General features: G+C 37.9%; 1 protein-coding gene across 4 annotated transcripts in view; it reads right to left on the bottom strand.

Annotated features, from left to right (window-relative positions):
• CDYL (chromodomain Y like) overlaps positions 1 to 24,232 on the bottom strand; it is a 103,747-nt gene that overhangs the window by 53,288 nt on the left and 26,227 nt on the right. For 3 of the 4 annotated variants that reach the window (XM_088169871.1, XM_014872389.2, XM_088169888.1), the window contains exon 2: positions 3,756 to 4,422. The exons of the other annotated variant lie outside the window; for it this stretch is intronic. In XM_088169871.1, coding sequence (XP_088025997.1) covers positions 3,756 to 4,422 — 667 coding nt within the window. The remainder of the gene's footprint in view (positions 1 to 3,755; positions 4,423 to 24,232) is intronic. 4 annotated transcript variants of the gene reach the window in all.

Below are 24,232 nucleotides of genomic sequence, written 5' to 3' on the forward strand. Positions count from 1 at the left end.
TTTTTAATACCACTTTGATGAAGGAAACTTTCAGAAATGTTTAAGGTATCAGAACCTGTTGTTAGACACAAAGCCACTTTTTGTCTTGCCTAGTTTTGAGTAATACGCCTTACTTGTAGGTGCCACGAACATCTTTTCCACATTTCATTTCTTTGATGTTGTCTTTTTATTTTGTTCATCCATTTCAGGATTGCTTTTATTAACTTTCAGTAACAGCTGATGATCACCACATAATTCAAAACACCAGAACCACAGCAACATTCAATTCAGTGATCTGTCCTCACTTCTTCCATACATCACCCTAATTCTTAGCCTTGTGTATATATTACTGCATTGACTCAGTTTTCAAGGCCAAGCCTTTAAAATATGAACACTCAACACACGGCTATTCTTTTTGATAGCAGCTTGATTTCAGTATGCTGAGACCACCAGCTCCCAGAGTAAACATTACTGTTATTTTATTTCCCAGATCCCCTGTATATTTTTACAGATATTTGCTGATTGCCTTTTCTGAGACTATAGAATTTTGGAACATGAACTATACCACTGAAGTTTGTCTCAAGACAAGCAGAATTAGGTGCTACAATAACATTAATATTTCCTTGTAATTGCTGTCATAGCATTTTCATAGGGTTTCTGGGATTTTTGGTGTGCACTTACTTCTCTTATAAACTAAACAAACAAAAAAGTAAAAACAAGGCTGGGGAAAACAAACAAATAACAGACTAAACACTGAGGAGTTTCACCATCCTGAGATAGAACATAAAGGTCAACCTGAGTCACACTATTCAAAACAATCATAGCAGTATACTCAAAATCAGGAACACCATTTCACATTAAAACTTTGAATTATTTTTCCAGTATTACTTTAAAAAAATATACTTCAGTTTTAATTTTAAAAGCTGTCTAAAATTTTTTAAGAGTAATATGTATTTTTCTAGAATCTTTCAAAATTATGCTTTGCAACCAGTGATTTCTGTTTTGATTAATTCAGTTTACCAAGAAAAATGTCTTGATAAAAAAATTCCTAAACCAGCTCAAGTAAGAAGTTATTTTTCAAAACATGCTTTTGTCTTCTTGACAGCATCCTCCAAGTGGTAGTAGGAATTCTTAAAATTAACAGAAGGTGTATGCAGAGGAGGTGGGAAGTTTGGAAAGAGTGCTCCACATGCCAGATCTATCATCTGTATTATTAATATGTCAGATCTGGTGCATATGAAGATGCATTTCTGTGCAATGAATACCCCTCACGATATATGATTCCCGAGGTCGTGCTGAAAATGTGATGATGCGTCCATTTAAGACAGAAGGAATGTCCTGAGTAAGGAGCAAAACAGGATCATGAGCTGCAGCAGCCCCATGCAGGGGAGGGAAGCACCTATTTACTACACTTTTAATGAGTTGCAGTGTGAAGTTAAAAATAAAAACAGCAAGGAGAAGAGTGCATCCTTCAAGGAGTGAAAAGACAGCAAATATGTCAGCTCAGGAAGCTTCAAGGCCAGGAGAGCTCTAGAAGACAGAGCTGCCTCTCTTTGTTTCTCCCTAAATAAATCCACTCAAACATGCATAATGGCTGAGTCGGAGCCTGGGCTTCCATGAGGAAGACAGGCCAAAGAAATCCTGAAAAGAGACTGATGTTAAATGTAAGTGCAAAGTACTTTTCTTTTGCAACATTTTTTCAAGTTCTATAATCATAGAAATACTGCATGATTGGAAGGTTACCCCCAAAAGTGGACAAAATAAAGCCCCAATAAATACGGATATTTAGCATCCATTTCCCAGCAGATTGCACAGCTCAGCTTTGGGATTGGCAGTGGTGTATCAGGGCAGACGGGGAAAGCCTCAGTTAATGCACTGATATGCCTCCAGCAGCAGACAGAAGGTGGAACATACTGTGTATGTTTCATCAACCACGTATTGTGACTATCTCCTTGGCTCTCCTTTTTTGATCTACACCTTAGGATCTCGTGAACACGTAAGTGTGAGAAAACTCTTGTATTGCCATCATCCCTAGAGCCAGTCAATAGCTTTCCTTGTTAGTTGCCTAGACAAATGCTAGGAAGAATAGAAGGAGGTGATGGCAGTTGAGGAAATTTTCACACCACAGTGAAACAGGGATGTATCTCACCTAACACATTCTGTGTCACTTCCTTTCCTCTGCAGGCATTTCTTCTCCCATTTGATGCCCTGTAACTGGGCCCTTGCCATGCCACTATCACCAAAGTGAGAGGTCGGTGGGAACAATTTAATCTGATCTAAGCAAAAAGGTCCTTTATGTCTCAGGTATTTTTCCTGGGGACCATGAGACAGAAAACCAGGACACTAAAGTCAGAACTTATCAATCATTTCACTAGGAACTCCCCAAACCCTAAAACACCTATTAATTATCATAAAACCACTCCATGCAAAACCACACTCCTCTACCTCACCTACAGAGAGAACTCTCATCCTGGAATCTCTTACATCTTCCCCTTCAGTGTTGTTTACATCCTCTGAGATTTGCATTCATTCTTTAGCCCATGCAAAGCAAGAGATATTCCTGGCATCCATTTGTGCATTGCCATGGTTACCTAGTTCATCTGCAGCAGGTTGGTCCATGACCTGACACCACAGCTCCAGGAACACATTCCTCCCTTGTCCACCGCTTCTCAACCTCTCTGGCTGCAGCTGTTGTTTTGGAAAATCTCAATGCAAGCAACAGTGGGGTACCCAACACAAACTCTCCCAAAGTCTTTAGTGCATTTTCTCACTATACAGCATCTTGAAGCGTGCTTTTTGGCAGGCCCAGTCCTTGAAATATTCCAGACAATTTTTCCACCAAGCCGTCATCTATAGCACACCTGCACATTTGGCCTGCTGCATTTTATTTGAGGGCACAGTCTTTACTTGGAAATTTGAACGTGGAAATTTAGCCTCAAAAGCACACTTATGAGAACACTTGTCACCACACAACTGAGTCCGTCAGGAAGAATTAAGGTTTGGGGCACAACAGTAAGGACCAAGAAATCTTTAAAAAGGGTCTCAGCTGCATGGGGTACAAACAGCTCCCTCCTAGAAGAGCAGTTTGGGTTACTTTGGTGTCACAAATTTTACAGTACAAATTGAATTAACTGCGACCTACTGAGATATTTAGCAAGCCAGACATCACTCCTAAATGAGTGCTCAATATCAAATGAGGTATAAACAACAAAATATTGATAAAATACAATGAAAACAAATTTCAATCCAGGCAGAATGTACATGTATTTTCACAACTGGCTCAAATTTTCACACAATTATTAACTTTGTTTTTTAAGTAACATCACTCCCACTTTTTTTTTTTTCCCTCCTGGCAATATTTATAACAAGATAGATATATAAACTGTTATGAAGAATCCCTGCTCACACCATTCATCTCTTCCCATAATTAATGTTTCTAATATTAATACCAAAGTTGATCTATTTAATAAACTTAAAGCAATGATGTAATATCTGGAGACGGTACACTAAATATGTGTACCACACAATGTCAAGGCAAACAGATGTATCTTATGGTGATTCTGAAAACACAAATACCAATGAAACTCTGCAAAGAAACCAAAAGCTAGTAAAATTCGAAATGGCTTTGTATTTATATAGTTATGTAGAATAAAGTGAAGTTCTCCAGACTTGATTTAGCATGGCTGAAACAGAGTGGGTAATCTGTCTGTATCTCAACAGCAAAAACGCCCCAGTAAAATGAAAATTACGACCAAAATGACGACTCGTACACCTACCTTTTCCATTTATTGTTAATGTTGATGCAATTGTGGCTGTTACTGGCACTGGCAATTGTGGCACTAATGGATGTATCCTTGGTCGGCTCCCCATCCTAGCACGCTCTGCACCAGGTCCTAACAAAGCTCCCACAGGTTTTTCTGCTGCTACTTCTGGTGCTACTGAGTCGTCTTGATCCTGCTCTATATGGTCCATTTTATCTGGGCTTTCATTCTGGAAGCCATCAACTGTTGTCCGGCTCTTAATTGGACTTTTGGGCACTAGGATTTTAATACCTGATTTTGCAAGGTCCATATTTTTACGTCCAGAAAGCGATGGTGAATTGTTTTTCCGGAACTTCTGTGTGGCAGAAAAAAGTTGACTGTTTTTGGACTCGTGTTCTTTAGGCATAACTAAAGATTTAGAAGATGTCTTTGCAAAAGAACTATTGGTAGATCTAGAAATTTGTTTTCTGGCATTATTAGGAGAGGTCCTGTTTGTCCTGGTTAATGTGCTTTCTTTCTGCTTTTCATTGTGGCGTCTGTTAAATTCATGTATATATTCCTCACAATTGACAAGGTGCTGTTCTGGCTCCCAAGTATCATCTTCACTGTCGTATCCTTTCCATCGCACCAAATACTCTGTTTTTCCTTTCTTGTTTTTCCTCTTGTCAACAATTCTCTCTACCTGTTAAAAAACAATAATAGGCATTAGGCATGGGCAGATATACAACTCGAGAGAGTGACCTGCATGTAAATAATTTGTTAAGTGTAGACAGATGTTAAAATACTCTTGTAGTTTTGTAATTCTGTACTGTAGCTCTACAGTATTATGGTCTTTCATTGCTGACTAGAAATCCCTTGCTTTAAACTTTAGATTGTTACTTACATCTCAAAAACATGTTCTAGAATACCAAAATTGTTCTTCAGTAAATATTTTGCATCCACAAGAATCCGAATATGTCATATTAAAATTGACAATCAGCACTGGCCTCAGAGAAGCTCTTGCACCAACTCCAATGTGGACATGATTTCCCTCTCTCAATATAGAAGTCATGTTTAAATATGCTGTATAAATACAGGATGTGTTTACCTTACCAAAGTTATCAATTTAATATTGTTTGAATAATTTGCTTGCTTAGCATAAGGCATAAGTGAAAATCTCTTAGTTACAGTGAGCTAACCTTTAGCTACCAGAGACAATATGGAACAGCTTAGGAGGCAAATTCAGACAATTTTTTAAGAGGTTTCTTGTAAAAACAGAGAATTTGTTTTTGCCAGAGCCTTTGATACACATACTTGAACAAATTACCGTGCCTCACTTATCTGCAAACAGAGATGATATTTATGTCACAAGTATTAAGCATGCACATTCTACAACTGCATGTGGGACCCATAGGCTGGAGGAATTCAGGCACTGGGGTAAAGCAGGCAGAGCAGACAGCAGCAGCTGCAGGGACAGAGGCTCATGCCTTAGACTAAAACTTATGCCAATCATGCTAATCCTGTGGAAAGGGAATTCTTTTATGGAAAAAGATGTAAGTGCAAGGCTTGTCTTAGGGTTTCCCCTTTTTATTTCATTTTTCCTCTCCTGGCTGATTCTTCTGGTGAATCCTCCATCCCACTTCATTTCAGTTATGGGACTGATACAGCTTTCTTACTCATCTCTCTCTTCTTTTTGGTAATAATAATAATTAAAAAAAAGCAGGTATGGAGTTTGGGACTATTACATTCTAACTTAACTCCCAGCCCTTCATGAATAAAATCCATGCATAGAAGCCAAGATCACACCTACCTAGAAGAACCTCTGAAGAAAGAGTGACATTTGCTGGAGTGGTATTAACCAAATGGAATGTCTACAGAACAGTTTAGAAGGATGGGAGGAAAATACAAGTACATATGGTGCACGTATAAAGAGTGTACATATATGGTATATGATTCATTACCAAATCACAAGACTGCTGACAACAGAGATTTTCTTAAGAGTGCATCTCAATTTTACATGTGGCATGCTATCACAATGTACTCCCTGGTTTTCAACAGTAAGGCTAAATGATTACTATTATTATAATCTCAGCAGCCGTATAAGGACATGCCCTACAACTGCATGTGATACCCTGCAGGTGTTGTACTGTGTCATCAGGATGTTGCTCAGCTCTGTCTGCATAAGTCTTAAAAAAAACCTCAACGAAATCAACAACGCAAAAATAAAAATCAAATACGAACAAGATCTACCTTTGCCTTGTTAATGAGTTCAATGCATTCTACAGAGAGACATGCAATACAAATTTTATTTAAAATCTTAAAATACATTTAAGACATTAAATATATTAAATTGTAAAGTACATTTTATTCTGATTATTTAACTTTCTGGTAATTACCGGGATTAAAAAACATGCAGCTAAATATATGAAACTTGTTTTTCCACAAAATACATTTAAACACATCTTAAAAGAATATGCGACTCCAAGAACTAAAGGAAGTTATGGCAGAGAAACATATCTTCAGTTTTTTCTTAGTAGAGACTGAGTAGAAAGACCTTCAAATATTAAGTCAGAAATGTTAAATTAAAAACGAAGAACAAACTAATGAATCAAACTTCCTATCTTGTAAAAAAAAAAAGCAGTTACTGCTAGTCTTGCTTATCCTCTCTGCCTCTCTTGACTTTTAAAATAGACTTTAAGAGCACGATTCTCAGAGAAAGATCTCTACTACTACCAAGGTATTTTTATTCTCTAGTATGAAACGAACAGCATCAATTATTAAGCACAAAGCTCTACCAATGTCTTTCAGTACTAAAAGGCCACCCATTAAGGACATGCCCTTCTCAAGTAGGAAGCCATCCCTCTCGCCCGAAACAAACAGATACCTTGCAGAGATAACAGATGAACTCTAGAACAGGAGACACAAAAATCCATTCTTAACCTGATGATTTATGGAGCAAGCAGAAATGTATAAAGAAAACAGTTATATTTAGCAGTATTGTCCAAGTCTGCAACAAAACCTACTTTGACATTGCTCCTTTTGATTAAAAAGGTTTTTTTTCACAACCGTTTGTTTTTTCTTGAACACATTTTTTGTTTTATTTACAGCACAAAAATTAGAATAATTAACCTGTGATACACAATTTATCATGCAGCTTCAGAGCTTTAGTGAGGGACTTATTTTTTTTTTTTTATTGACTCAGTTTCGATAGTCTAACTCCCCTAGAAAAACTGTTCAGGAATATTCTGCCTCAATACTTTTGCTGATGATAAAGTTACATAAGTGCTTCTCATCCAGAGCTAGGGGAATAAGATACATCCTTTTGCAATAATCACACTAGAAATGCTGACTAGAACTTTGTGACAACTACCATTTCTACAATGTCCCATGCCCTGTACCATGGGGTAGTACTTACTTTTAGAGATTAAAAGGTTCTGTACTGCATGACTTGCCATTAATAGTTAGTTTTCAAGTGCTGCAGAATAATCACAACAAAAGACAAAATACCATAAAAACCAGTATGAGGGGAAGTTATCAGGCAATCTACCTGGGTGACAAAAAAATAACATCACCCAGTTTATTTTAGCATGCTAAATTATCACTTTCCCCACCTGGGGGGTACTGATCAATGACACTCAAAAACACAGGCAGCAGAACTAACAGAAAAACAATGAGCTGCTCAGAGGTATAATCCAACACTAAAATGCACAAATTATAACCCCACCCACCACAACTATACCTGAGATTACCCATCTGTAAAATGGTAAATTTCCCTTCCTTCCATGAATGTGGTAAAATTGGTTCATGCTTGCTCTCTCCCTCCTTGAGGATTTTAATTACTTTTATTAGCAAATTATACAGAATTTATATTTAAAAATATTCCCAACAAACATACAAAAAAAAAAAACCCAAACAAAAGCAATATATGGCTGCAGGCTGAAGTGCTGTCTGGCTACAGCTGCACCAGGTGAAAATAGCAACACTGCAACTCCTCCTCCCTATCCTCTTCTCAGAGACAACAACTCCTCCCCATCTCTCAGTACAACTACTTCTGTAATTATTCCCTAATGTAGTTCTGTCAAAGTGACCTGGTTTAGATATTAAGAATACCTGAGTTAATGTAGGCATCCTGAAATAACTGGTTTGGAGAGCAGCCACGTATGCGGTATTTTCTGACACATCTAAGAGGACCGAAACTTTCAGCAGAGGACAAACACCTATAGGCTGGGCTGGTCCAGTAAGCTCATTGTCAGGCAAAGGGCATGCATTCTTAATCCCTGATGAAAGCTCTTTAGTTCAGGTCAATAAAAGTAAGCATGAAATTCAAAAGAACATTCTCAATCTAAAGCATTATCATTTGGGCACATTTGTAAACGATATAAAGCATGATCTCAGTCATTGTATATATATATATTAAAAGTTCATACTTTGAACATTTGAAGAAATTAAACTAAAGGTACATCTGTCGGGGGGTGGGAAGGCAACAAAAAACAGAAAGACCAAAATAAGCACACCTGGGCATGTAAATATTCAATGAGCCTTGTTTATAATAAATCCATTGTGCATTCCCATCGTGTTCCTTTCTGTCCTCACATTCCTGTCAGGCTAAATGAATTTAAAGTTTACAGAATATAATTTATTGGACTTCATACGCTATCTGTTGTCTGTAAAATATAGGAGAAGGCCTTGTTCTGTTAGATGAAGGTTATGTTTATGTTACTGTTTTTGTTCAGAGCAGTAGTACAATTTGGAAGCAAATCCTTCCCTCCTCTGCACTATTCCTGCTTACTGTGGAATGGTTTTATTCACAGACCAGTTCTGGTATACAGAATGTGGATTTTTTTATAGAGAAATATAAACTGTAAATGGAAATGTACCAATGCATCTGTCATGCTTCAACCCCTAAGGGGGCACACAGATCCAAGCAAGTTACACCTCTGAACAGTTTCAATACATGTAGTGGCATGGATATTTGATCCTGAGAGGCTCCACTAAATCTAGTCCAAAATAAAAGTGCTGCACAGCAGAATATGTAGAGGTGGGGGTCACAGCACCAACTGCTTCATTCTATTGATTTTCTACACTTGAGCCAAATTACTATTGGAGATATTGCCCAAGTCAGAGACAGAAAACTAGAATAAATCCAAGTCTTATATGACATATGTATGCACTACAAGTGAACAGTCACCCTTTCTTAAATTGGAAACTATTTCATACACAAATGATGAGACCTAAATGATCCCCCATAAGCAATCAGCAATGTTTAACAAGTGGTTGTATCTTCCATTTATTAAAATCTTGCAGAAGTCAACAATAAACAGTATTCAAATACCTCTTGTTGTAAATAAAATAAATGCATTCTGCATTTTAAAAAAATCAACTAATAAATAGCAGCATACCACACAAAAACTATTAAGTGCCATGTTTTGCTTAAAGTAGTTTTGGGAAAACAGTTATTCAAAAAGTTATTTGATGAAGATGTCAAAACACACCTGAAGGTCAGTAAAATGTGCACTGAAATCTTAAATGTACACATTTTATTAGAAAACACAATTTCCCATAGGATGACTTAAGTCAGAGTACTACTCACTGCAGTTGGCACCAGTAGGGAAATTTTAGAAACAGCTTAACACACACACTTAGAATATCAAAATCTGTATCAAAAATAATATTGTATGGTTTAAGTTCAAATAGCATCATTAAAAAAATGACACCAGGATATCATATAAATCCAAGAGTTCATCTTCACTGCAGCTCCATGTTGCTCCATTGAGGCAAGCCTGGGAGAGCACACATAAGCCTGCTGCCACATGCTCCCGGAGCTGACTGATTTGATTAGCAGAACAGACTGATTGGATTAACAGTCGATGAATTGCTGTAAACTGAGCTGCTGCATCCTTATGGCATGACTGACCAGAGTGTGTGTACAGCACAGCACTGGCCATGGTGAGGGCTGTATTACACATATATTGTTCTGAAAGCCAGAGCTGCACAAAATAAATGTGGATCAGAGGTGGGCAGATTATTGCCTTTCTGTCAAATTAGCTACAGCAGATGTTGCAGCTTTTGTGTTGCTTTTGCGACAGCTCTGCAATGAGGGATGACACCTCATCTGGCCCAAGGCCTGACAATACAGAGTCCACCAACTTGACTGTCTTCAGGCAATCAGGAGAAGTTCATACAGGATCATCACTTCGCAACCCACAGCCACTCCCAACCTCCTTTGGAGACAGCAGTGTGTGCAGTGAGGTTGGAACACATTCATGTCTATGAGCAGGAGTCCCATAGGGAACTAATGCACTTCCTGTGGTCCTTCATGCTAACAGTGCAATAGAGAGCTGCATAGCTCTGTCCTCCTTTCAAAAATTAAACTGCTGTGCTAAAACAAATATTAAGATTTCTCCTTTTTCCAAGCTCTATTTCAATCAAAGGCTGTCCATTCCTTTAGGATTCCTGGACACAAGTCATGCAGGAGCTAACTTTGAGGCTATGTGTAACATTCAATTAATATAGTGGCCTGAGAGTTATAATTCACATTTTAATTCATCCTCTATACAAATTTCTAATCAAATTGCCTATAAAATTACAATTGTCCCAGCAAAGCTCATTATTTATCATCAGCTTTAAGTTTTACACCCTTTCATGGTCTGAGCAAAGACAATAGACAAAATACATTAATTACTGCATTCTCATCAATGCCAGTGATTCCAGAGAATCACTGCTATGTGCATGCTATGCCTGGCTGCACAGCCACCTCTTGAAAAAGCATTTCAGAAAGTTTTATGCCTCGAACCTACATTAAACAAACTAATCACTGTACGTGCAACTCCTTTATGATGCATTCAAAAGTGCAGATGACAATCAGAAAGTAGATCTTTGTAAGAAGTCTTTTCCATACAGGACATCAGAAAAACAGGTGTGGAGGGTAGATGGAGGGTGGACCTATGACAAAGTCACTTTGCTTTAGAAAATAAACTCCCTGGATAAACAGTTTGCCTGAGATTTACTTCCTCACAAGTCACCACTGATGATTGATGCTGAACTGTCAGCATCACAGACCTTTCCAGATATAATTCACAGAGAAAGAGTTACGACAGTTCGGATGCAAGTTACAGCCTACTGCAGAATTCATCAACTGCTTTACCCTAACTACAGTCACCTAGCTATTGCAAGAATGGACAGAAAATCTTAATTGCATTTTATCAACTCACTGTTTGCAACAGTTCTAACCTTTTATTTACCCTAAGCTAAGACAGATATTTTCTATTTTGCATAAAAGCAGAATGAAAATCCATGCAAAGCTGTTAACTTCTGTACAAACATAATATAAACAAACACCTGCAACAATGGATTCTTATCAAACATGCACTGTTTACCTCTTTGAAATAAGAACAAGTAGCATCAAATAGGCTTATTATCTCAAATGGAAAAGGTCCTAATCAGTAGAAACTATTAAAAACCACTAGCATTGGATTTAGGATACACATTTTTGGCAGTCAAAGCTATTACACAAGTATTACTATGTTACTAAGTTACTAAAAGTTTTATCATTACTAGAAGATTTCAGCATAGATATAGAACACCAAAGGAAATGCTTCCCCCATCTTCAATTCATTTGTAAAAGCAACGTGTCAGGAGACAAATCCTTGATAATATTTTCCTGGAGGTAAAATATTCTTTCCGCACTTGCCAAATTCTCTTGCTTGTATCTCTCCACTGCAGTACAAAAAGTGAAGGATCAAAACTTGGTGCTACCATGTTTTGCTAAATAAAAAAATATAGAAAATGGAAATGCTTACTTATAATTGGAAGTTCTGGCAACGTGAAAGGAAAAACTTTCACCCAAAGATGCCAATATTTTGGGTGTGATAATTCGTGAAAATGTAGAAATAATCTAAAGCTACTTCATAGCTTCAACAGCTTGACAACTATTTACTTGAAGGATAAGGCTAACAGAACTATTGTCACTTTGTCCTTCAGCGAGAATACAGAGTAAGAGATAAAGAATTTGTCCATATTAAGCATCAGAACAACAGACTTACTTTCGAAGCAAGACAAACTGGACCTTCAACAGTGCTCAAGTACAAATGACTGATAAAGCTTCAAAATATTTTATCTAAAAAGAGTGTCCTAAGGAGAATGCAGATCACAGCAAAACTGCACTCCAAGTATTAGAGAACACCTTGCCACAGCTAAGCAAACTTCAGAAATGGGAATTGTAACAAGAAAGAGGAGCAGAAGAAAGAAAAATCATAGGACGAGTGAACTTGATATGCTGTAGTCAATTTATTAAATTTCATTTAATTCTACTACAGTTTCATCTACCAACACCAAACAAGGCTTTTCAGCAGACTACTGCTTGCAGAAGCAGCAGTGACAAATCTGCTACTGTAGATCAGATCTACTGTAGACCTGACCCAACCTCAGTAAGAAGGGACACAGACCTCAGCTCTTAGAAGCTTACTCAACAGCAGCCTCTTTTTCCTTTTTCCTCTTGGAGGTCCTAGCATGCCAGTTCTACAAAGCAAGGCCTTTCTCTGGAATCATTCCATCCAAGAAGGCACAATACCTACTTAAGAGTCTCCAACCTGGCTCCTCTCACCCTTGCTTCAAAAGCTTATTTCCATAAGAAATAAAGTTCCTGCATACAAGACCATGACTGAATTTTTGTTTTCAAATACAAAGATGCTAAACAATTCTAGATCACAGTTAAGAACAACATTATTTGCTGGCCCCTTCTGTATTCCTTACCTCAATGCCAACATTTCATAGAGGAATGTGTGTCCCTGGTCACACTGCCTGCAATAGGACTTCTCTCAATACTTGATCTAGAAAAGCTGGTGATACAGAACTTTCCCCTAATTAATCAATCAACCTCAGTGCTTGCACAGCTGCTTCTTAGTTGTAACATTCTATTTCTTTAAGAGATGTATTAGTAGATGAACTATTGTTTCCATAGGGAAAAAGGTTTTTCTCTGTTATGGGTCTCAAGTCCCTCCATCTCTCCATCTTTAGTCTGAACCTAAACTCATTTCTTACTTATTATCACTGCAGCTTCCATGACTACACTTTCCCATTCGCTCTTGTAACCAGGCTGTGGAGTACAAATAAAGCTGTGGGATCGCTGGTAACTGTGCTTGGCAAAGATTCTTACAAATCTCAAGATTTTAAGGTTTACGTGCAAAAATAGGTTCTACAATGTTCGTCTATTGTGTACCTTCCTAACAACAACAAAAAAGATTCAGAGTACACACAAATAAGTTCATGATCTTCACATATAATTAGCTTTTTACTAGGCCTGCACATTGCACATGAGTCATACAAGTTCTGCAGTAAGGTATGTATTCAAATGACTTTCTTGTTTCACAAGTATTTGTAACTACCTAAGCTTTATCCTTCAGACTTGTCAATCAGAAATAGAACTACCCTACACTGCATCATTGGTTCTAACACACATATACCTCCTGGTGGTGTAATTTGCATAAAGATACATTCCAAATAATTACCATTTTCCTGAAATGCATCTAATGCTTACATACATTTTAACATCAAATCACTAATTACTCAACCTAACACATTACACTGATATTAAAACTCCTGAATCAAAGGGATTCCTGACTAAGATTGGTTTTTGTTGTCTTTTGAAAATATGCACTCTTAAGCTCTGTTACTTACTGATCCTGTCCACCATCAGTTCATACTGATGCTGATGCATACTAAAAGTAACAGACACTAGGTATTAATCTGGTTACTCTGATGTTGGTCAATAAAATACCTCCCATTTCAAAACTCCTCATGCCTTGGCAAGGAGAACAAAGCAGAAAAAGCAAAACATTTTAGCTTGGAAAATGTCAGCTTTATTAATAGCAATTTTTGTTGTAATTAAACGCATCTTTCAATAACTCATATTTTTTTTAAAAAGCTGGGTAGCTGCAAATTCTCTATTACATGGTTCACATGAATTTCTGAAGCAATATACATATAAAAACTTTCTCCATAAGCATCTTCTATTTCCTGTAATCTGGAATGAAGTAGGATAAGAAAAAACATATGCAGTTTCCAGAACTGGGTAATAAAATATTTTAAAAGGTTATTTTTTCCTCAAACCACTTCTTGAACATTATTTTTCTCCAGAAAGCATCACCTCAACAGTGGCTGTAGCATGAAGTAGCCACTGAGCTCCTGATAAAACACTTAAAAATTGTGCCCTTTAAGGTTGCAACACAGATACTAAAGCAACCTGAACTATTTGTACTGCAGATTTTGCCACTGCTCTTTAAAGTTTGTGAATAGTCAGCACTTCTTCCTAAAAAAGGACCACAACTGAAATGTCCACTTAGGCAGAAATGACACAGCACAAAAACTTGCTAAAGCCCCTCCTCAAGAGCAAAGGAGCCAAGAGTTACCTTTTACAAGCACAAATGTCCTTCTCTGTCTGAATTCCAGTCTTTCCCTCTGCACAGATGTTATATAAAATAATCTGCCAACTTTCTATTGTAACTACAAAAATATGGTGAACAAACTATCATGTGCTTTTCGCAGAGGAAGAACATTATTTTTCTGTATTTTCCTCCAGATATGGATACCATATTGACTTTTGGTGTATCCTTATCCACCTGCTGGACTTCTTTGGAAAACAATAAAATCATCTCTCATGCCGTCTCCTTCTCTTTCGGTTGCTTTTTATTCCTTTCCCTGTGTCACTGTGTGAATCTGATACTGCTATTTGCAGTGCTTTTCTAATCCCACATCAAAGTTTGCTCTCTAAAATATACCGTGAGGATTTTTTTCCTCATAATTTTACACTGTAAAGGTGTATTAAACACTTACTAATTTCTCCAGATTCAACACTGAAGTAATTTGCAAAACAACACTTATTTTTAAAAAAAATTAAAAATCATCATGTTCACTTCAATATATGCAGCAGTTTGTAGTACAGCAACTGTTCACAAACAGGTTTTACTTTATAGAAAGTACTTCAATTGAGACCCAAACTTTTCTTTTTGCCTTAGTTATTTCAGTGATAAATTACTTCTATAGTATAGAGAATAAACTACTCCTTGTTAATGAAACAGACACATTCACTAATTTGAGATGTGCATGGAGAATTAAGACTTAAGCATTTAATACACTGGCATCTATCTTCCCCTCCACTATGTCTTTTCATATCTAAAGTCAGTTTAAATATGCACTGTAATCGTGAAGACCTTTTTACTTAAGAGCTGTTTTTTATATATAACATCCTAGCCATATTGCGCTTTCTCCATCCAAAAAATCCTGATATCCAAAGTATACCACAAAGAGAATGTGAAAATTTATATAACATTATCTTCACATTGCAATATAAGCATTATTTACAGTTGCCTGCACAGAGAAACAGTCATCACAGCCCAGTGTCACCAGTGGGGAGCTACCCTTTAGAAACAGCTACTGCTTCACAAAACCTCTTTCCTACAAAAGCAATGCCAGTCGGTTTCTTTGCACAAAGAAGTCCTCAAATTCACAGTACGTTCAGCAGAGGTTCAGTTGGTTGGTCTTCCAAACTTCTAACGTTGCCTCCATAAAATAAAGATAATTTATTTAGAAGCAAGTTTCCAAATTCTAAGAATATGGCATCATAGTTATTTTTTCATAACCCAGTTACAGTAAGATTGGAATATAAAAGCATATTTTGCTTTCTTTAAAATTTGCCTGCAAGGACAGGTGAGAGCTCCTTTTTTTTCTATACATTTGTCTTTATGCTTAGCCTTATTACAGTGCATTCAAAGAATTTATACTGCAAATTCCTTGTCAAGTGTCCATCTGTTTATAGAAATAGTCACATTTAAAAAACATTTGGAATTCAGAAACTTCATTAAAACAGGTACTTTCCCTTTTATCAGGTGCTGCTAATTAATCCAGCCATTTTTGTCAATGACCAGTACCATCTGTAAATTCAAAACAGCTAGTGATTAACTTGAATATATTTTAAAGAATAACTTTAAAAAATATGTTCGTATATAAGAGGTCTTCAGTGATCATTTTGGATAACATTTTTAATACATTAGCACCATAGTATACTCCGCACAGGATTTCATCTTATCTCTATAGTTACTAAAAATTAAACTAAATTAATTCACATTGTTACCATTACAGGAGTGGTACAGAGAACAGAATTTAGTCTCTAAAACTAATGCATAAATTTAGATGCAATCCAAAGCACTAATCTGTGTGTAAAGGGATTTCCTGTAAACTGTGTCCAGACTACTTTACTTTATCATGTAGCTCATGAGACTGCATCTTCCACACCTTGCTACTTGAGCATGCCAAAAATTCAGATTTTTTTTGCTATTTTTATAATTACTAATCAGTCACCAAGATATGGATATATGGACAGACCATTAAGTGGTTAAAGCATTGGCAGGATAGCCACATGCAAAGAGTTGCAGTCAATGGCTTGATATTCATGTGGAGACCAGTGACAAGTGGTGTCCCTGAGGGGTTGGTCCTAGGGCTGATGCTGGTCAATATCTTTGTCATGGGCAGTGGCATCGAAGGCACCCTCAGCAAGCTTGCTGATGACACTGAGCTGTGTGGGGCCATCAGCACTTGGAGGGGAAGGGAGGGCATCCAAAGGGACTGGACAGGCTGGAGAGCTGGAGCTGTGCCAACATCATGGAGTTCAACAAGGCCAAGTGCAAGGTCCTGCACATGGGCCAGCGCAATCCCAGGAACACCCACAGGTCGGGCAGAGAAGTGCCTGGGAGCAGCCTTGTGGAAAATAACTTGGTGGGAGGCAGCTGACAAAAAACTCAACATGAGCCAGCAGTGTGTGCTCCCAGCCCAGAAAGCCAGTGGTGCCCTGGGCTGCATCCAAAGGAGACTGAGGGAGCTGATTCTTCCACTCTACTCTGCTCTCATGAGACTCCACCTGGAACACTTCATACAGTTCTGGGGCCCTCAAACATAAGGAGATGGAACTGTTGGAACAAGTTCAGAGGAAGGCCACAAAGTTGGTATGAGGACTGGAGAAGGTCAGAGAACAGGCTGAGAAGGCTATTACAGAATATCCTCAGCTGGAAGAGTCATCAAGTCCAACTCCTGGCCCTGCATAGCACCCACCCCAAGGCTCATGCCATGTTCCTGAGAGCATTGTCAGTACGCTTCTTGAACTCTGCCAGGCTTGGGGCTGTGACCACTTCCCTAGGGAGCCTGTTCCAGTGCCCAGCCATCCTCTGGGTGAAGAAAATTTTTGTAATATCCAACCTAAACCTCCCCTGGCACAACTTCAGACCATTCCTGTCACTGGGCACCACAAGGAAGAGATCAGTGTCTGCCCCTTCTCTTCCCCTTGTAAGGAAGCTGTAGACTGCCATGAGATGTCCCCTCAGTCTCCTCCAGGATAAACAGACCAAGTGGCCTCAGCCACTCTTCATATGGCTTTCCCTCTAGATCCTTTAAAATCTTGATTGAAGAGAGTTCAGCCTGGAGAAGTTTGCATGGAGATCTCATAGCAGCCTTCCAGTATGAGGAAAGGCCCTACAGGGAAGCCAGAGAGGGACTCTTCATCAAGAAGACTAGATAGAAGAAGGAGCAATGGATACAAACTGAAAGAAGAGAAATTTGGATTAGATATATGGAAGAAATTCTTTACTGTGAGGGCGGTGAGGCAATGAAACAGGTTGCCCAGAGAAGTTGTGGATCCTCTATTCCTGGAAGTGTTTGTGACCAGGCTGGTAGGACTTTCAGCAGCCTGGTCTAGTGAAAGGAAGGAACCCCATGGCTACAGGCTGGGAACTAGATGATCTCTAAGGTTCCTTCAAAAGGAAACCATTCTATGATTCTACATATATCATTGACTAATTTAGATTTTCATTTTAAAGCTACATTTTTTATAACATTCAGTGAGATTAGTCATGTCATCAATGGTAAATAGATTTTTTTAGCTCAAATAAAACAGTTAAGTGTTAGGTAAAGTTAAATACCCTTTAATAGCTATTTCAACTTTTTTCTTTAGAAAAATTAGGAGAAAACCACTTTTTTTTCTTTTAGGATATGGTTGTAATGTATGAACATTATTTCTGGGGAAATGTAATATTTATTTAGAGCTCTTTCCCCTTGAACAGGAGAGGTCTTAAAAAAATCCACTTTCCTAATTTTCATAATTATAATCCATGACAACAAACATCTTTGTTTCATAATCTGTTGAATCTGGAACAATTTGGCTCTGTTACTGTAAAGAACATAGCTGATTCCTTCCTTTTCCAAAAAGTAGCAATGTTATAAATTAAACTGGTGAATGAATCTCTCTAAACTTAAATACATCCAAACTATTTTGGCTTTCAGCTGGTTTACTGTGTAATCATCCCCTTATGTGATGCAAGTGAGATAGAGCAGAGAAAAAAGGAAGTGGAGATACAGAAGTGGTAAGTTTTTCTGGAATAATATAATGTGGAATTATGGTGAAAATTGATGCAGCTCCATAGCAGCATGGTTTATATGGGTTTGCCATGAACAGAAAGGTAACCCCAGGTGCCTCAAAGTGAAAAACACCCTAGAGGTGAGGGAGTTACCTGAAGGAATGCATTATTTTTGGAGATCGCTTTAAAGACTGAATACAAATTGTATATAAGTATCATATATAATTAACTGCATAATCAAGAATTCTTAAAGACTAATTAATTACTTTTTAAATGTACTGGGAAGTGTATGAATTGAAACCTTTCAATTTCTTGCCTGCATGTTTGTCCTTTACTCCTTGTTTTTAAAATGTCTTCAATCACATGAGTATATAGGAGTTTTGAAAAGTCATCACCTTCAAAAGCTTTTCTACTCAAAGTCTTTAACTGTTTGTTTTATGACATGAATCTTTTCACAGTAATCAAGTACTGTGATGTCAAAACAAAGGATTAGGTCTTTATTTCTTCTAGGTATTCCTTATGTTGACTACTGCATGTTTAAAGAAGCCTTGTTTTCTAATAACTGAAGCAGAGAATAAGTAAAAATGAAACCATTCCAAGCCAGAAAACAAACAAAAAATTGCAAGGAACTTCCAGTAGTTTTTGCCATAAATACAAAAAGATTTAAGTAAAAAGTTTTATTTTTGGCCTATAAACACAATGTCATTTTAACTTGCCATCTCACATATAGAAATAATTATTCAAGGGCCAAAGTGGAATTTTCAGAGTTCTGTTTCACAAAGAAAAACAACGCATGAGTGCTTCCAAACTAGAAAAGTATTTAAGTCAAGCTTTAAAAAAAAATTTAAATCTAGATACTAAGACGCCAATTTTTGAAAGAAATTATTCTGACAGTTCTGTAACTCTGTGACATTTCACGGAAGGGAGCAAAACCAGAAGTGAAACAGACAACTCTTCAATTCTAAACAATGTTATTGATGGATGTGAAATTTCAGTTTGGTTTCCACTACACATAAACACCCAGTGTCACTTTGAAAAAGAAATCTGGGTGAAAATGGTGTATTTCTAAAGAGGATTCTGCATGCATTGGTGTGTACATACCTGAGAGACATCCTGCTACCAGCACCTGAACTTATAATGGGCTGCTTTTTATCCTCTTCACTAGTCTATCACAGGATATGAAAGAGACACTGTCACAGACCAACAGCTCCTAAAGCACGTTTATTTTGCCTTTTATTTTTAGCTTAGCATTTTGAGAGCAACATCCTTTTTGCTGAGTAATGTGTGTATTAGAAGCAGTCTTCATGGCTGCCAGCCATAAAGTTACTGTTTCAATCTGCCTCCTTACACCCAAAATCACTGCTGCCTAAGTCATGCTGGTTCTCTCTTACACCTTCACAGCTTTCCACATTAAAGTGCTGTGATTCTCTACATCAAAGAGTTTGGAGCTAGTTCTGAAGAATGAAAGTAGTGACATCCAGAATTAAAGTGAAAATCTTCAAGACTTTGCTAAACTGACAACTGAAATAAAGGTTCTGCTGACAGTATTTAAAATTTACATGTCTACAGGAGGGAAAGGCCTATGTTTTATACTGGTAGGACTGGACAGACAAAACTTTCCACTCTGACTTCCTAGAACAGAGGGCACTCTGAGGGGCTTCTTTTTGAAACTTCTGACACTTGCAAGGAATGGCAAGACAAGCTACATTACCCTATGTGTAAAACTGAACCCTCTGCCAAAACAAGCTTGAGATCTCAAAGCCTCTAAAGAGATCTTTATGAGGACAGTGTCCTTGTGATTGTGCTTCTCTTATGTTTTGTCCAAACTTAATTTAGTTCACCCCATCTCCTCAAGGAAACCTAAAGCAATATCTTTTCTTTGTATTACCTGTTTGCCATGGGGTTTATCTTTAAACCACTCATCACAAATATAAAAATGTTGAACTGTGGGGATCAGACCCTTTTCCAACTTGGAAAACCCTAAAACACAATTAAAGAAAGTTTTGAAGTTTGCCTCGATTTTTCCAGAACTGCATGGTATAAACTCAAATACCATCCACATCACATGTGCAGTTGTCTTTCCATCTTTTTTTGAGATTAGATGATCTCAAGTAACAAGAACTATCAGTTTCCAAAGGAGGAAAAAACAAAATAGACTGACTCTTCAGTTAAGAGGTGTATGATATGATGAATAGGAAAATGAATAGGAAATGTTTCCTATACTTCCCCTAACAACAACAACAAAAGCAGGGAATACTTAGTGGAAAAAACCCCTATTAAAACACAGCCAAGTTGTAGAATTTATTGTCTCATTGCATAGTGGAGCGACTAGACAAATTCAGGATCTACAGATCCATTAGAGATTCGTAAACATTAAGTGCAGACCATAACTCAGGAAGCTCTTAAATTACTGTTCCCCAGTGACAAGAAGGGTATGCCAAAGGGAGACTCATTCTGTGGTGTCTTCTCATTCTTTATCCATTCGTTACTATCTAGGTAGATTTTTCAGCTAGTCCACTAGAGCATTTCTTATATCAAAAGCTACTTGGCATTTTTAAGAAGTATAAAGATAAGGATTAACACATCATTGACAGCGGGGTAAAGAAGCTTTAATGAAAACTAAGGCCACCAGCAGATCAATCAAGTGCTTGAACTGGAGTATTAGCCCTTATTTTCAGTTTCATTCAGACCAGTGACATTTCAGAACTGGGTTACAGAGGCAGTTTGGAAAGTGCAGGCAACATAAAGACAAGTACTTACTAAATTGAACTGTTTCAAGAATTTTTCTAATGAAATCTTTTCTCATCAGTGAGGCTGTTTTCATTAAATCGATGTTATCATGAGGTATTTCAATTACTCTGCAAATGTTTTTTCTCTGATCAGTAAAATCATAAGACACTTTTTCATTCTTTGTCTGAAACAAGTTGTAACATCTCAACATGATACTTACAGCAACTTAATGCACTCTGCCATAATGTAATTCAAAACAAATTTAACTTCCTTTTCCTAGAAAAGCTGACACGATGGCCTCTCTTTGGAGCTCCTAAAGCCCCCACTCTTCAGAGAATCACAAGTCCTTCCTTAGAAAATGATGCATTTCCTCACATTATGAAGGCAATAATCCCCACCTGCCTGTCCAGGAAGCACAAAAGAGAAAACTCTCTGCACATTCTGGGAGAAATAACTTGGCCGAAGCTCTCAGTTCTTTTGGGTAAGTAATAAGCTAAGGCTCCTAAATAACAGCACCCTGAAGATAATATGCCACAGAGGCAAAATGCAGACTGAAAGATCAAAAGTCAGCTCAACGACAACATTCCCAAAAAAGATGAGAATTTCTACTGTTAAGAAGTCAATTTCAACTGACTCCCACCAAGAAAAATGCTCCCAACTTACCTCTATGGTTCCTCCCAAACCCTTAGAAAAAATAAATAGTGTTTGTCAGAAAATCCACGTTGAAAATTAGAAGTATTAGGTAGCTTTTCATAGAAACGCTTTCATGTGGACCCTGACGTTTGAAGGTTAATTAGCATGCTATCAGGCAAAGCAGACGACCCGAAAACACAACAGTTTTAGCAGAAGAAAGGCACCACGCAGATCCAGATTACCCGAGACCAATAGTGAGGTGCTCCACCCAGTCTCAACACTTCATACCCTCAATGGAGTTCAATCATGCCCTAACACAAGTTGATATTCAGGCAATCACATAGCTGGGATACCAATGCCAGACACGTGTGGCAAGGCAAAAGTTTCCTAAATTAAAACACAACTCCTCCCTGCCCCTCCCCGCCCTTTAATATGTTAAGAGTACGAGGATAACTGAGACAATGGGTATCTAATAAAATTTTCCTTTCGGTATGGGTGCTGGTGCTCTTTAGACCACTCCCCAACATTAGCACAGGGTTTTTTAGCTACACAACAAGCTAGCTGGGGAAACAGATCAAGGTTTAAAATGTCACAACGAACAAAAAATATTTTAAAACTTGTTTCCAGTATGGTGTTGCATCACTACCGATCAAAATCTCTGCCGTGGAGAGGGGCAGGAAGGAGCAGTCAGATGCAGGAAAGTTCTGTGGAACCTGTGCTAACTTATGCCAACAAAATATTAATTTTAGCTGTTTCATTTAGGGCTGTTGGAACACAATGAAGGTCTAAAGATGCTTACTGGTAAGCTGTTATGTTGCAGGTAAATGATAAACAATAACTAAAACAGCCCATCATAATTTCACTATTAGTTTTTCCCACCACTTATATCAATTATAAGGTTACTACAGCTCCTGAGAAAAATCTCTTTAATTACTTTAATCAGTGGAAAGCTAGTCATTCTTGGGAACAACTGGATTATTTTCCTTTAACTTTTTTTTTCTGTCAGCTGCCAAGCATCAGAAAATTTTTTGTGTTACTTTGAAACAAAGAACTTTGACAGTAACTAGAAGATGAAACCAAAACAGAGAAAAAGGTCTTTCAGAATGAAAGCTGGGTGCAGCTCAGAGACCTTGTTGGGTTTGATAGCCTTTGCAGGCATCAGATATAGTTCCCACTGAAGACAGCTCTTCCCTGGAACTGCAATTTTTTCCTTCTCCTTGACATGATTTCAGTGTTCTTACGACTCTTGAGAAACGATCACTCAGTGATCAATTACAACCGTCCTTGTGCAAATACCTTTGGAACATCTTGTCCCGCTGTCCCAGTATGTCTTACAGTCTGGTTTTATCTTCCCTCTTCCTCCTCACAATCGACTGCCCCCTACTAACTAACTGAGCCCACAGAATATTAAATACATTCTTAAGTATTACAATGTTCCTACCGATTCAGCAAATCGAGTCAAAGCCTTAAAGAAAGTCATTTCACCACATCACATCACATCACTATTTCTCTGGTTCTCTTATAAGGGAAGTTTCTTGGCAAGTGAAGCATTTCACAGTCCTACTGTTCCCACCCCGAGGGTGTCCAAGACCCTCTCCTTAGGAGTAGCACTGGAATTCATCTCATCTCTGAGGGAGGACTTAGGAATTTTTCTATCCCCCCACCCCATACTCGCATACTTCTTAAAAATGGCATAAAACTCACCAGCTCTCCCAAGTGCCTCATGACTTCACCAGCAGCTCTCACACAAAGCAGGAAACTGAAGTTTGAGAAGTGTCAAAAGGGAAACCTCAAAAAGTCTCTATTCAGCTCAGACTAAAAGCTGCAATTGAAATGCACCTGGAAGCCACTCAGCTCCATCCTCTATTGTTTGGATACCTCGGTCCAGCCCTCTGCAATTGAGGACATTGTGAATCCTGGAGTCTCCTGACTCATGAGTCATCCTACACTTTGATGAGTAGTTAACTCCACATTAGCTTTCCCAATTAAGTTCGAATTGAGTTTGGTGGGGCGATTTTAGTGTTGATTATCAGAAGAAAGCCACCCCATAACCTAGCAACTGCAGACAGAGAGTAAGAAATAAACTAAACCACACCAAATAGAAAGCCAAGCTTAAAGGAGAAAATAAAGCAGAATTCAGGTACTGCAAATGGGCTAGAACAAAGTTCAGCTAGCTCTTGCTCAATCTGCTTTTAAAATTTACTTTTCCCACTCTATCCTTCTCTCCATCTAGCCACTAATCAAATTTACTTTAACTCAATTTTGTTCCCACCTTCTTTCCCACTCCTTTTAACTCCCCAGGACACACAATAGGAATGAATCAAATCAGTTTAGTGAGAGCTGCTTCTCTGGTTCAGTTCAATAATCTTTTTACTCCTCTTCAACCATATCTGCCGCTTCCAAAGATTCAAGATCCAGTTTTGCTTCTCTTTCATTACATTTTGGGAACAAATCCTTTATGATTCAGTTTGCTTAGTTCTTCTTTACAGGTATACCCTTCCCTGCTGCACCAGATAGGTGCTTTAATAAGAATGAATAAACTCAGAGGCATGGGAGCAGCAAAATAGATTCACTGGAATTAAAGAAAACAACTCAATGCAAAAAACCCAACCAATCTAAGACCACCACAGATGTAATCCTGGTTTCAATCAAGGTTTTCTGCTGGCTTGAATCTTAGATTTTAACAGCAGCTGCATCCTTCCTACATTTTAAGGAAAGGCCCACTTTTGATCGTTGCTATTGTATAATCAA

Source organism: Sturnus vulgaris, chromosome 1 (assembly GCF_052056855.1).
Source record: "Sturnus vulgaris isolate bStuVul1 chromosome 1, bStuVul1.hap1, whole genome shotgun sequence".
NCBI classification, from domain to species: Eukaryota; Metazoa; Chordata; class Aves; order Passeriformes; family Sturnidae; genus Sturnus; species Sturnus vulgaris.